This window comes from Ammodytes marinus, assembly GCF_949987685.1.
Source record: "Ammodytes marinus genome assembly, chromosome: 6".
Lineage (NCBI taxonomy): Eukaryota > Metazoa > Chordata > Actinopteri > Uranoscopiformes > Ammodytidae > Ammodytes > Ammodytes marinus.
In genome coordinates, this window is record NC_137235.1 from 34,081,065 (window position 1) to 34,094,536 (window position 13,472).

The 13,472-nt window shown below is 43.6% G+C and overlaps 1 protein-coding gene across 1 annotated transcript in view; it reads left to right on the forward strand.

Moving 5' to 3' along the window:
* The window catches only part of LOC307252054 (adhesion G protein-coupled receptor L1-like), a 45,845-nt gene that overhangs the window by 25,766 nt on the left and 6,607 nt on the right, over positions 1–13,472 (forward strand). Inside the window, exons 6-20 of the mRNA XM_080029603.1 lie at positions 1,078–1,285; positions 2,740–3,004; positions 4,552–4,891; positions 5,519–5,815; positions 7,066–7,169; positions 7,336–7,521; positions 7,624–7,662; positions 8,221–8,401; positions 8,500–8,622; positions 8,773–8,990; positions 9,217–9,390; positions 10,268–10,480; positions 10,603–10,823; positions 12,936–13,002; positions 13,098–13,186. Of these exons, the coding sequence (XP_079885729.1) occupies positions 1,078–1,285; positions 2,740–3,004; positions 4,552–4,891; positions 5,519–5,815; positions 7,066–7,169; positions 7,336–7,521; positions 7,624–7,662; positions 8,221–8,401; positions 8,500–8,622; positions 8,773–8,990; positions 9,217–9,390; positions 10,268–10,480; positions 10,603–10,823; positions 12,936–13,002; positions 13,098–13,186 (2,725 nt within the window). The remainder of the gene's footprint in view (positions 1–1,077; positions 1,286–2,739; positions 3,005–4,551; positions 4,892–5,518; positions 5,816–7,065; positions 7,170–7,335; positions 7,522–7,623; positions 7,663–8,220; positions 8,402–8,499; positions 8,623–8,772; positions 8,991–9,216; positions 9,391–10,267; positions 10,481–10,602; positions 10,824–12,935; positions 13,003–13,097; positions 13,187–13,472) is intronic.

A 13,472-nucleotide genomic window follows, 5' to 3' on the forward strand; every position in this document is an offset into this window, starting at 1 on the left:
GATGACCTTACTCATTCTCTCCCCTATTTCCTATTCACACACGAGCACCTTTCTTTCTTTCTTTCTTTCTTTCTTTCTTTCTTTCTTTCTTTCTTTCTTTCTTTCTTTCTTTCTTTCTTTCTTTCTTTCTTTCTTTCTTTCTTTCTTTCTTTCTTTCTTTCTTTCTTTCTTTCTTTCTTTCTTTCTTTCTTCCTTCCTTCCTTCCTTCCTACCTTTACAATCATCCTCATGCTTATTTTCCCTTTTCTTCCCTTATAGGAAGAGTCCCTTATTTATCTTCATAGGAAAAATAAGACCAAACGTGTGTGATTATATATACATATCCGTCCGGATGTGTGCTTACCAAGCACTGCTTATGTGTGTGAGTGTGTGCATGCCTATTTGCATGCCAGTGTGAGACTGTACAGTGTACGTATGTGTCCATACAGTTATGACATGTCGGTGGACCAATCGTTGTGCTCGGCGTAAACTAACCTGCCCTCTCATTCACTTCAAGGCAAAACTTAGCCCCGCCTTCTGCGTCCCTGATTCTACCTCACACTCTCTATCACTCTTTTGCACTAAACCGCACACACACACACACACACGCACGCACGCACGCACGCACACACGTATGCACGCACGCACACACACACACACACACACACACACACACACACACACACACAAATCACACACAACACACATGGCACATAAATACTCTCACACCTTTCATTGCAGTGTCCCTGTTGTATTACTCACCACACACACACACACACACACACACACACACACTAACAGTGTGTGATTTTCAACACTTTACGTCTCGTCTGTTGCTTGCCTCTCGAGACCAGCACAGGTGTTTTAAACCCCTCTCTCTCTCTCTTTCTCTCTCTCTCTTTTTCTCTTCATTCTTCTTGCTGCATCAATTGCATATAATTCAATCCATTTTTCATGCATCCATCCATTTTCTCCCCCGCACCTGCCTCCGCTACCTCTCCACTCTTTTCCCCTCTCCCTCACCTCCCTCCCTCCCTATCTCCCTCCCTCTTTCTCTTCTTTCTCACATCCTGCTGTCTACCCCTCTTAACTTTCCAGTTTTCGTGTGTCCGGGCTCACTGCTCAGCATCCAGCCGGCCTCCTCTCTGCTGGAGGCGGAGCACCAGTCTGGGGCGTGGTGTAAGGACCCTCTGCAGGCCGGGGACAGGCTGTACGTCATGCCCTGGACGCCCTACAGGACAGAGGTGCTGTATGAGTACGCCTCCTGGGACGACTACCGCCAGAACAGAGTGACCACCACCTACAAGTGAGTCATGGAAAGATACAAAAACACTTTTTTTACCTACTGCGATTGCACTTCATAATGAGGACAGAGGACATTTGAACTTTTAAACTTTAGCCTGAGCTGCATATTTTGCACCTGTATATTTGCACACTTGATTGCTTTTTCTTTTAGCATAATTTCTTCTCTTTTTTCTACTGTTATCTACAAGTAACAGCTACTTATGCACAGGAACTATCCATACCACTTTCTCATCTTGGCTATGTATTGTGGGCTCATGTTTTTTTGTAGAGATGGGATATATTGATTACTTTTAAAGCTCTACATAACTTGGCCCCAGACTATATCCTAGACCTTTTAGTCCCGTATGTGCCGTCTCATAGCCTGAGATCCTCAGGCAGTAGACTGCTGTTCCTCCCAGTGTCCAGGCTCAAAACTAAAGAGGACAGAGCTTTCTCCATACGGGCACCGAAGCTCTGGAACGACCTGCCTGAGGAAATTAGGTTGGCTGAGTCACTGCCCATTTTTAAACCTCTCCTCAAAACCCACTATTATAGGAGAGCCTTTCCAGATTTTATTTGAGCCTGCCTTTTGTTTTACATTCCTGTCTTTTATCCTTTTGTTGTCACATTGCTAATTATTGTCTCTGCATTATAAGTGTTTTATGCTCTTTGTTTTGACTGTGCTTTTATCTGTTCAGCACTTTGTTTTGAAAAGTGCTATATAAATAAACTTTATTATTATTATTATTATTATTATTATTATTATTATTATTATTATTATTATTATTATTATTATTATTATTATTATTATTATTATTATTATTATTATTATATGTATGTAGGCCTATATGTGTTGTGTTGTGTTGTGTTGTGTTGTGTTGTGTTGTGTTGTGTTGTGTGTATATATGTATGCTGGCTGCTGTAACACCTAAATTTCCCTGCTGGGATGAATAAAGTATATCTTATCTTATCTTATCTTATCTTATGGTCTTGTGTGTACTGTTACTATATGTGTATAGTAATATATAGGTCATATAGGTCATTTGAGGATGGGACATTAGCCTCTGGAAACGTACGATATTACATAAATATACATAAATCGTTCATTTGAAATGAGCAAAATGGTTGTAACTTAAAGGTCAGCGATTCGTTTTTTTTTTTTCAAAATCCATGAATATCTCCTTACGATCCACTACCTATCTGCACTGTGTGTGTGCGCCTAGACTCTGTAAACAAGCATGCAAAAAACTTAGGCTATTGACATGCTCATTTACAGAGCCTAGGCTGTGTATTTACCCTGTAAATACTGACTTCCACCTTGAACCAAAAAAAACTGTGTGTTCATCTAAGAGCCGTAGGAGCTAATTGATTTTCAGAGCAATTGACTCTCTCATTTAATAATATTAATTACATCCTTAAAAAAAACCTGTTTTAATTGACCTATCCTCCATCATTCTCTCTCTGTCCTACTTTTAGGTTGCCTAGCCGCGTGGACGGTACGGGCTTCGTGGTGTACGACGGCGCCGTGTTCTACAACAAAGAGCGAACGCGCAACCTGGTCAAGTATGACCTGCGCACACGCATCAAGAGTGGCGAGGCGGTGGTAGTCAACGCCAACTACCACGACACCTCGCCGTACCGCTGGGGAGGGAAGTCAGACATCGACCTGGCTGTGGACGAGAACGGCCTCTGGGTCATCTACTCTACCGAGGCCAATAACGGACGCATCGTGGTCAGCCAGGTGCGGTCAAATGAAAAAAAAAAAAAAAACAGAATCAGAAACACTTATGGGAGGGAAATTCGGTTCGTTACGCAGTTGCTCCAATTTAGAATAGAAAAAACGTGAAATAAACAAGTGTAAAGAATATGTGCTTAAGGTGACAAGGGTAAACCAATAATAACAATCTAACAATATAATATAAGAATAAGAGGTAAATAAGTAAGTAACTTAGTATGATCATTATTATACAATATGTACACACTAAATCTAAGTTCTTCATACAATATGTGAGAATGTAAGTACTTCATACAATATGTAAGAATGTAAACTTTATACAATATGTAAGGCAAGGCAAGGGAAGTTTATTTATATAGCACAATTCAGACACAAGGCCATTCAAAGTGCTTTACAGGGGCAAGATTAAAATACATAAAACACATTAGAAAAGCAAATTAATATAAATAAAACATTTAAAAGCTAATGAGTAGAAATAGAACATTAGAATAAAATTAAAATTGCAGGTTAAAATGGAAACAGAAAAGTCTTCAGACTTGATTTAAAAGAGCTGAGAGTTGCAGCAGACCTCAAGTTTTCTGGAAGTGTGTTCCAGATATGTTGAGCATAAAAACTGAAAGCTGCTTCTCCTTGTTGTACGTAAGTAAATGTAAGTAGAAAGAAAACAGATCCATGATTAAAGTAGAATAAAGGAGGAAGGAGGAGTTGGTGTGCTGGGCCTCTCTCATCTTCCCATGTCAATTTTGTATTTTGTTAGCCTCATAGCATCATTGCCTAAATCATATTTACTCTACTCTACTTTTACTCTACTCTATAACCCTTAAAATAGGACTTAGGCAATTATGCTATTAGGCTAACGAAAAGTAGAGTAGAGTAGAGTAGAGTAGCGTAGCGTAGAGTAGAGTAGAGTAGAGTAGAGTAGAGTAGAGTAGAGTAGAGTAGAGTAGAGTAGAGTAGAGTAGCGTAGAGTAGAGTAGCGTAGAGTAGCGTAGCGTAGAGTAGAGTAGAGTAGAGTAGAGTAGAGTAGAGTAGAGTAGAGTAGAGTAGCGTAGAGTAGAGTAGCGTAGAGTAGAGTAGAGTAGAGTAGAGTAGAGTAGAGTAGAGTAGAGTAGAGTAGAGTAGAGTAGAGTAGAGTAGAGTAGAGTAGAGTAGAGTAACGTAGAGTAGAGTAGCGTAGAGTAGAGTAGAGTAGAGTAGAGTAGAGTAGAGTAGAGTAGAGTAGAGTAGAGTAGAGTAGAGTAACGTAGAGTAGAGTAGCGTAGCGTAGAGTAGAGTAGAGTAGAGTAGAGTAGAGTAGAGTAGCGTAGAGTAGAGTAGAGTAGAGTAGAGTAGAGTAGCGTAGAGTAGCGTAGCGTAGCGTAGAGTAGAGTAGCGTAGAGTAGAGTAGAGTAGAGTAGAGTAGAGTAGAGTAGCGTAGAGTAGAGTAGAGTAGAGTAGAGTAGAGTAGCGTAGCGTAGATGTAGAATAGAGTAGATGTAGAGTAAAAGTAGAGTAGAATTAAAATGATTTAGGCAATTATGCTATTAGGCTAACGATACGATTCTTTGCACCAGGTGAACCCGTACACCCTGCGCTTCGAGGGAACCTGGGCCACCGGCTTTGACAAGCGTGGAGCCAGCAATGCCTTCATGGCGTGCGGCGTGCTCTACGCAGTGCGCTCTGTCTTCCAGGATGACGAGGGGCAGGCGGAGGGCCGGGCGGGCAGCGACATGGTCATCTACGCCTACGACACCAGCCGGGGACAGGAGCTGCCCATCCAGATCCCCTTCCCCAACCCCTACCAGTACATCTCCTCCATAGACTACAACCCCAGAGACAACCAGCTCTACGTGTGGAACAACTACTACGTGCTGAGATACCCGCTGCAGTTCACACCGCCACCGCCCACTAAAGGTTTGAACAACAGGAATCACAATCAGAAATACGTTATTGATTACCCCGGGGGGAAATTTAGTTTTGTTACAGTTTTCTCCAATTAAGAATAGAAACATGTCAAAGAAATAAGTGTAAGAATATGTGCTTAATGCAACAAGGTGTAACCTAACAATAAAATATGACAAATTAAACATAAGAATGAGTTAACACGTAGGAACCATTATTTACACAATTTAAGGATTGGAAATAACTTGTGAATGAGGTATGTAATATGAACAGATATTGAGAGGAGACGGATATGTATATATAATCACACACGTTTGGTCTTATTTTTCCTATGAAGATAAATAAGGGACTCTTCCTATAAGGGAAGAAAATGGAAAATAAGCATGAGGATGATTGTAAAGGTAGGAAGGAAGGAAGGAAGGAAGGAAGGAAGGAAGGAAGGAAGTAAGAAAGAAAGAAAGAAAGAAAGAAAGAAAGAAAGAAAGAAAGAAAGAAAGAAAGAAAGAAAGAAAGAAAGAAAGAAAGAAAGAAAGAAAGAAAGAAAGAAATAAGTGTTGTCAGGAAAAGGTGCACTTGTGTATCTGGATCTAAAGTGATGCAACTAGAGAATCAGCAGTGTGTCCCCCCCCCCCCCTGCAGGTCCCCTCTCCTCTCTGATGACCACTGTCCGCTCCTACACGGCCACTGTGGCTCTGACCCCGGTGCGCCCGTCGGCCTCTCACCCCATCGGTGTGATCAACAGAGGACCCTTTGACCAGCGGCCGATCACAGCCATGGTCCCTCTGACCCCACGCCCGCCTTTGCGGGTCCCCTTGGCGCCCGGGGGATCACCCGGGCAGGTGGGAGGATGTGAGGGCCGGGTGGCAAGAGGGGTGCAGTGGCCGCCCACCCTGAAGGGTGAGACAGTGGAGAGGCCCTGCCCCAAAGGGTCACTGGGTAGGTGTGGTGTGTGTGTGTGTGTGTGTGTGTGTGTGTGTGTGTGTGTGTGTGTGTGTGTGTGTGTGTGTGTGTGTGTGTGTGTGTGTGTGTGTGTGTGTGTGTGTGTGTGTGTGTGTGTGTGTGTGTGTGTGTGTGTGTGTGTGTGTGTGTGTGTGTGTGTGTGTGTGTGTGTGTGTGTGTTTGGTGTGTGTGTGTGTGTGTGTGTGTGTGCGTGTTTGGTGTGGGTGTGCGTGTTTGGTGTGTGTGTGTGCGTGTGCGTGTGCGCGCGCGTGTGTGTTTGTGTGTACAGATGTCAGTCCGTGTGTTGCACAGTGTGTGCGTGGTATTTGCATGTGTGCGTCTGTATCCCTTTGAAATGTAGTCGGATGTCCTCTGTTTGAACCGGGCTTCAGATGATAGGGAAGAAGAAGAGAGAGGGGTGTAGTGTTGAGACTGGGCTGGGGTTAGTCAACTTTCCCTCTCGCTGAGCAGCTGTCTATGGCCAAGCGCTCCCCTTCTGAGGACAAGATGTTATGCAGATTATGTAGATGAGCATGTGGACATGGTTTGACCACAGAGGTGATGACTAAACCAGCGGATAATCGAGTCAATTTTGTAATTGAAAACAGGGGTTTTTCTTGTACTTGAAATTAAATACCTTGTAAACAGAGTATTCTTGTAATGTTTTTTCATGTAATGTATGCAGCAGTTAAACAGTTCAGGTAAAGTGCTTTGATATTGCCCTATAAAGCCCGTTAGCCTCTTTAGCTCATTGTTTTATTTTTGGTGCAGCATAGGCATTATCCTGCCCTTTGTTATTTCTTTACAAGCCAAGAGTCCACTGGGACTTTATGGTGTGCAAGAACTATTTTTAAATGGCTACACAAAACCTTAGAATACCTTTCTGTATTTTACCCATATTTTCATGAATATTTTTGTTCTGGCATTACAATTTATTTCATGAATATATTCAAATAAACTTCAGTCAGACGCATTTTGTAAAGCCTAGTCTTTCATCTTAACCAATATTTAATCAAACCGCAGTTTTCCTAGACGACACACAACTCCTATCTGCTATTTAAAAAAATGGCATACTGAAAGAAAAACAGTTGTGCGTGCACTCGGGCTCCATGCAAGGTTAAAAGACACATTTGAAAACACGTGCAAAGACAATTAGAAAAGTGACAAACCACCTCAGGGTCTGCTTTAAAACAGGAGTTGTCCTTTTCTCTTTCTGACAGTCCGTGTCACCCTGCCTGTCTCCACAGGTATAGCTTCCTATCAGTGTGTGCAGTCTCCAGTGGCTTGGAGCTCCCGAGGGCCTGACCTTTCCAACTGCACCTCTCCCTGGGTCAGCCAAATTGCACAGAAGGTTAGTCAGACACACACACACACACATAAAACAAACACTCTCTCTCACACACACACACACACACACACACACACTGTGCAAACACCCTTAAGCCAGGCAGCAAGCACTTCTCTCTTTAAATGTCAAAATATTCAACATTATAAACACAACCCCCGCTTCACTCCAGATCAAGAGCGGAGAGAACGCAGCCAACATCGCCGGGGAGTTGGTTAACCTGACCCGGGGGCGGATCTATGCCGGTGATGTCAGCATGTCCGTCAGGCTCATTGAACAGTTATTGGACATCCTGGACTCCCAGCTGCAGGCCCTGAGACCAGCCAATAAAGAGTCGGCCGCTCGCAATTACAACAAGGTAAAGCAGCACAGATGTGTACTTGACCTTTTTCTGGTGGAAATGAAAGCCCAAATGTTAAGCGATGATGATTCCAACAATACATGTTTTTCTTCTTTACAGCTGCAGAAGAGGGAACGCACGTGCAGAGCTTACGTTCAGGTAAGACAGACGGATAGATAGATAGATAGATAGATAGATAGATAGATAGATAGATAGATAGATAGATAGATAGATAGATAGATAGATAGATAGATAGATAGATAGATAGATAGATAGATAGATAGATAGATAGATAGATAGATAGATAGATAGATAGATAGATAGATAGATAGATAGATAGATAGATATAGATAGATATAGATAGATAGATAGATAGATAGATAGATAGATAGATAGATAGATAGATAGATAGATAGATAGATAGATAGATAGATAGATAGATAGATAGATAGATAGATAGATAGATAGATAGATAGATAGATAGATAGATAGATAGATAGATAGATAGGTGGATAGATAGATAGATAGATAGATAGATAGATAGATAGATAGATAGATAGATAGATAGATAGATAGATAGATAGATAGATAGATAGATAGATAGATAGATAGATAGATAGATAGATAGATAGATAGATAGATAGATAGATAGATAGATAGATAGATAGATAGATAGATAGATCTACACTAAACACATTTTGTCCTTCTCTCTGTCAGGCGGTCGTTCAGACGGTTGATAACCTGTTGGGTCCTGAGGCTCTGGTGTCCTGGGCAGACATGGGCAGCGTTGACCAGTCCCGCTCAGCATCGCTGCTGTTAGACGCAGTAGAAAAAGGAGCATTTCTATTGGCTAACAATCTCTACGAAGGACGTTTTAGTGACAGGGCACCGAATGCTGGTATGTGGTCTTTCTCTCTTTCTCTTAGCTTTTTTGCTCTACACATTGTGGAAATGCCAGTTATTTTAAGCTTCTTGTGTATATCTGACCATACACAGATCTGGAGGTGTACGTGCTAAACACAGAGGCGGACATCCAGGACCTGACCTTCCCTCACACCTATGACAGCGACAGCATCTTGCAGATATCAGCCACCGCTCTGCAGCAGTACAGCAACAATGGTTTGTGGCACACAGCAGTTTGTTACAGTGGAAATTATGTATTTTGGGTGTCTCATTTTGAATGCGATAAATCAAAGTAAAGGAAAAACATGGTAGAAATGTGGATATTTTCTCTTCATTATGTGTCCTTGTCATTATTCCTCTTTGCAGGTCAGGTAAAGCTGGTCCTCACTCTCTATAAGAACCTCGGCTCCTTCCTGACCACGCAGAACTCCACTCTGCGCCTGGGTCTGGGGCTGAACCAGGGCTCCGAGGCCAGGCGGAGGAGCCTGGTGGTCAACTCACACGTCATCTCTGCCTCTGTGCACAGAGGATCCAACAGGGTGTACCTCTCCGAGCCGGTGATCTTCACTTTGAGGCACCTGCAGGTTTGTTGGGAAAGCCTATTTATCTGGAGCTATCTCAAAATGAATGTTTTAGAGGGAGCAAAGTTCCTTAGCATTGTGCAAGTTCTGGTCCCAGAGTGTTCTGTACAGGCGCTTATATGATGTGGTGTGTGTGTGTGTATGTGTGTGTGTGTGTGTGTGTGTGTGTGTGTGTGTGTGTGTGTGTGTGTGTGTGTGTGTGTGTGTGTGTGTGTGTTTGTCTACACAGCTGGAGAACCACTTTGGCCCCAACTGCTCTTTCTGGAACGCATCAGGGGTTTCTGGGAGTGGCAGGTGGTCTACGCAAGGCTGCCGCTTGTTACACACCAACAACACACACACGACCTGCGCCTGCAACCACCTGTCCAGCTATGCGGTCCTCATGACGTATCAGCAGCCCCCTGTAAGCAACGACACACACACACACACACACACACACACACACACACACACACAAACACACAAAAACAACACGCTACACTTTTTATATTCGCCTTCAGGGCAGACAGTAAGCAGATTTAAGGCTACATCATTTTTTTTTTACAACACTATTTATGTGAGGCTTCCGTAGGACAGTGCAGCAAAATATAACTATATCAACTGTCACCGGATACACCTTTGTTTTTTCAGTATCTTTTAAGTTTTTTAAGCCACTATTTACACAGCACTGAAAACAGCCTTGCAGAGTTCTGGTCTTAAATGTGCATTTGTAGCTATACAGTATGTGCTGATCATTAAGTGTTTGAACCGACTATGAGACACATTCATACTTCAATGGTTTTCTTTTTGGATGGTCAGGTGGCCAAACATGAACTTCATAAAACCAGCCTCTTCTTTCGACCACCAAAGGCTTCCCTACACCACCCATTAGCTGTAGCACAGTTGGACAACATCCCCCGCTGTGCTTCCCTCAATCTTGTTTAAAAATCCAGCACAGAGGGAGGGTGATAATCGTAGGCTGTTAAAGGAGAGCGGGAGTGATAAATGCAAGCGGGGTGCTTTGTCTGCCATGAAATTGAATTAAGTGTTTTTTTCTCTGTAAGATGTTCTCTTTGTTGTGTTTGATTTTATGCATTTGAGTGGACGTTATGTAACACATGGGGACACACAACCAGAGGCAAAGACGCAAAAGCACTACACACACACACCACAAAATACATTGACGTAGAATAGATGATCACAAAACTGCATCACACGTAGCCTACACATGCTATTTATGATCAGATACATAATCCACCTTAATCTCTCCTTTTTTTCATTTCCTCCCCTCTCTTTATCAGTTTGGGGTGGGTGTTGAAGAGCTTCTCGTCTACGTGGTTTCCTGGGTTGGCATCTCCGTAGCACTAGTGTGTTTGGCTACCTGCCTCACCACCCTGTGCTGCCAGGGGGCGCCATGGCACACTGACCACAGCACCATCCACTGCAACCTGTGGGCCAACCTGCTCATCACTGAACTCCTCTTCCTCGTTGGTGCCAAAAAGACTCAATACACAGTGAGTGCTTTGACCTTAGACAGATACCCAAACCAAGGTTAAGTAGGTGGAAATGTCAGCAATGTATGATACGGTGGATGTTACTGTATTTTTAAACCCCCTCTCTCTTCCCAAATGTCCAGGTTGTGTGCTCCATCATTGCTGGCCTGCTGCACTTCTCGCTCCTCTCAGTGTTTTGCTGGTTGTGTCTGGAGGCGGTGGAGCTGTACCTGCTGCAGCGGGAAGTGTTTGAGGGACGTAACTCCAGGAGGAAGTATTTCTACCTGTGTGGCTACTCTATTCCCGGGCTGGTGGTGGCCGTGTCAGCAGCCATTGACTTTAGGGGCTACGGCTCCAAAACTGCGTAAGTTGACTTATGTGTGTGTGTGTGTGTGTGTGTGTGTGTGTGTGTGTGTGTGTGTGTGTGTGTGTGTGTGTGTGTGTGTGTGTGTGTGTGTGTGTGTTTGTGTGTGTGTTTGTTTGCGCGTCTGCATGCACAGCTTTGAATGGGAACAGTTAGTTGACTAGAGCCCCTTTTACACAGCCAGTGAAAGCCGGGAATATGCCGGCCTTTCGGCCCTCCGCCCTGCTGTTTAAATGCGACCGTTGCGGAACGAGGGAAGAAAGGTGCGAGAGATTGTTCCGGGAATTTTACTACCTCGGGGGTAGTAAGATTCCCGACACAATCAGTTCCGCCTCTCTGTTTAAATGCTCCAGCTTGTTGTTGCGGAACAGGGGGGCGTTTGACGTTCCATAGCCTACGTTCTAAACATGCGACCATGTTAGCAGTTGAAGGACGTGTGTTTAACATTAATCACGGCGGCCTGATGTCCCGTAAAAATCACCAAATAAAAGGAACGGCGTATAATCTAGCTGATCATAAGGTCCGTTGCTCAATCCAAACCCCCGCGCTTCATTTTGCAGAGTGTATGAGTCTATTTCTGCCCAGGAGAAGTTGTACAATGGGAAAGCTAGGCTAGGCTAAGTAAGGGATAAAGTATAGCGAACGGGTCACTTGCTAGAAATAAAGACCGACAAGCTGAAGCAGGAGCCCGACGCGCAGCGGAGGGCTCTTGTTCAGCTTGAAGGTTCGCTATACATTATCCCGCTTATTACATGGCTACTACAAAAAATAAAGCAATTCATTGACGCAACATGTTGTTTTAACAGCCAAAAACAGTCCGTTACACGGTCGGAACTCACTCAGTAGCAACGGTTACTATGTCAAGCTGCGGCCAACCTAGAGGAGTTTAATAAAAAACAACTTGTTTCCCCAGCAACCCTGAGACCTTGTCTAATATCTGGAATTGTCATTGCAAACCCACTAGGTTCTTATGTAACTAAAACGTAGTTCAGTACGCCAGTAAATAGGAACGACCAAGGATACGACCTAGTAACGGGGGAATAGTCTGCTCGCCCCGCTAGACTGACTGCTTCAGCTGACTGAAGGCTCCGGCTCAGCTGTTAGCCACAGAGCTACTGTTTTGCTAACACAACTCAAGACTCGCACTCTCTACAAATAATAATTCTAATCGGCCAATATGTTTAACAAGAGCTCCATCTAGCTAACAAAGCATTATCCCCCAACATAAATAACACAATTCATGGAGAAAATTACTGCGGAACATTTACATTGCGGGCTGCAGACTGAAGTTACTGTCTAACTGTCAATATGCGGCCAAACGTACTCACATCGTCTTGACTGGATTCCGACGCCGCTATTATTATCCTAAGTCTGAGCGTATATCCACACTTTATTTCTGCCTACGTGACTTCACACACTGTGTGTATGTGTATGTGTATGTCTGATTGGCAGATCTCTGCCCTCACAAAGAGACTCGCTCACAACCAACCTGTCACACAAACACACACACACAGAGGTGAAGCGGATTGATTTTGTCAGTTTGGTTAACAGTCCCAGTGATGTTGGACTCAGCGCGTAGCGAGATCAACTGGCACATCGTGGGGACAGTAAAATACGGCCCTCTTACTGCAAGCTCCAGCACTTCTGCTCTCAATTCACCGGCCAGTGTTGTTGTTGTAAAGCAGCTGACCGGCGCGGCGCTAAATGTTTACGTCACACCTGACGCTGTTTACAAGCACCTCTTTCATTCCGGAGCGCTGTGTAAAAGGGGCTACTGATGCGCCAGCAGGCCGGCGTTGCTTGGTTCTGTGTAAATAACACAGAAGCAAGCAAAGCCGGCATTTTGGAGTGATGTTGTTCCGTCAATATGCCGCAATCTCTGTGTAAAAGGGGCTTAGATCTATATTTCCCTGTGTCCACTCCAAGAATGACTTTGTTATTTTGGAGGTTTTTATTTTACTGTGATTTGTTTATGTGTTTCTATGGATGTGTGTGTGTGTGTGTGTGTGTGTGTGTGTGTGTGTGTGTGTGTGTGTGTGTGTGTGTGTGTGTGTGTGTGTGTGTGTGTGTGTGTGTGTGTGTGTGTGCATGCGTGTGTGCGTGTGTGTGCAGATGCTGGCTGCGAACAGACAACTACTTCATATGGAGTTTCCTGGGACCTGTCGGTGTCGTCATTACGGTGAGATTTCCAACCATTTTCAGATGTATCGTGTGCATTGTTATTAATGAATAAACCATAACCAGTGTTTTACCGTTTGTTCTTTTTGGCCGCAGTTAAACCTGGTTGTCTTAGTGATGACCTTACATAAGATGCACAGCACGGCTGCTTTGAAGCCAGACTCCAGTCGCCATGACAACCTGAGGTAAGTATAGTGTCTCACTGTAGGTGATTATATGTAGAGCCCATTGTGTTATGCTGGCTTTGGCTCCAATCATGCAGAAAAAGACAGCAGCGCTGAATTAAGGAACTGAACGAGGGGGCTGGATTGATAAAAATAAGCTTTAAGGCTTAATTTAGTTTACCGTCCTGTTGCATGTTCATCTGCAATATATATATATATATATATTTTTTTTTGCTTCCATAGTTCTCGTTCAATGCCATGGCCCCAAACCTGATTACAGTTTTTTTCGATTGCTAAACCACAGTGG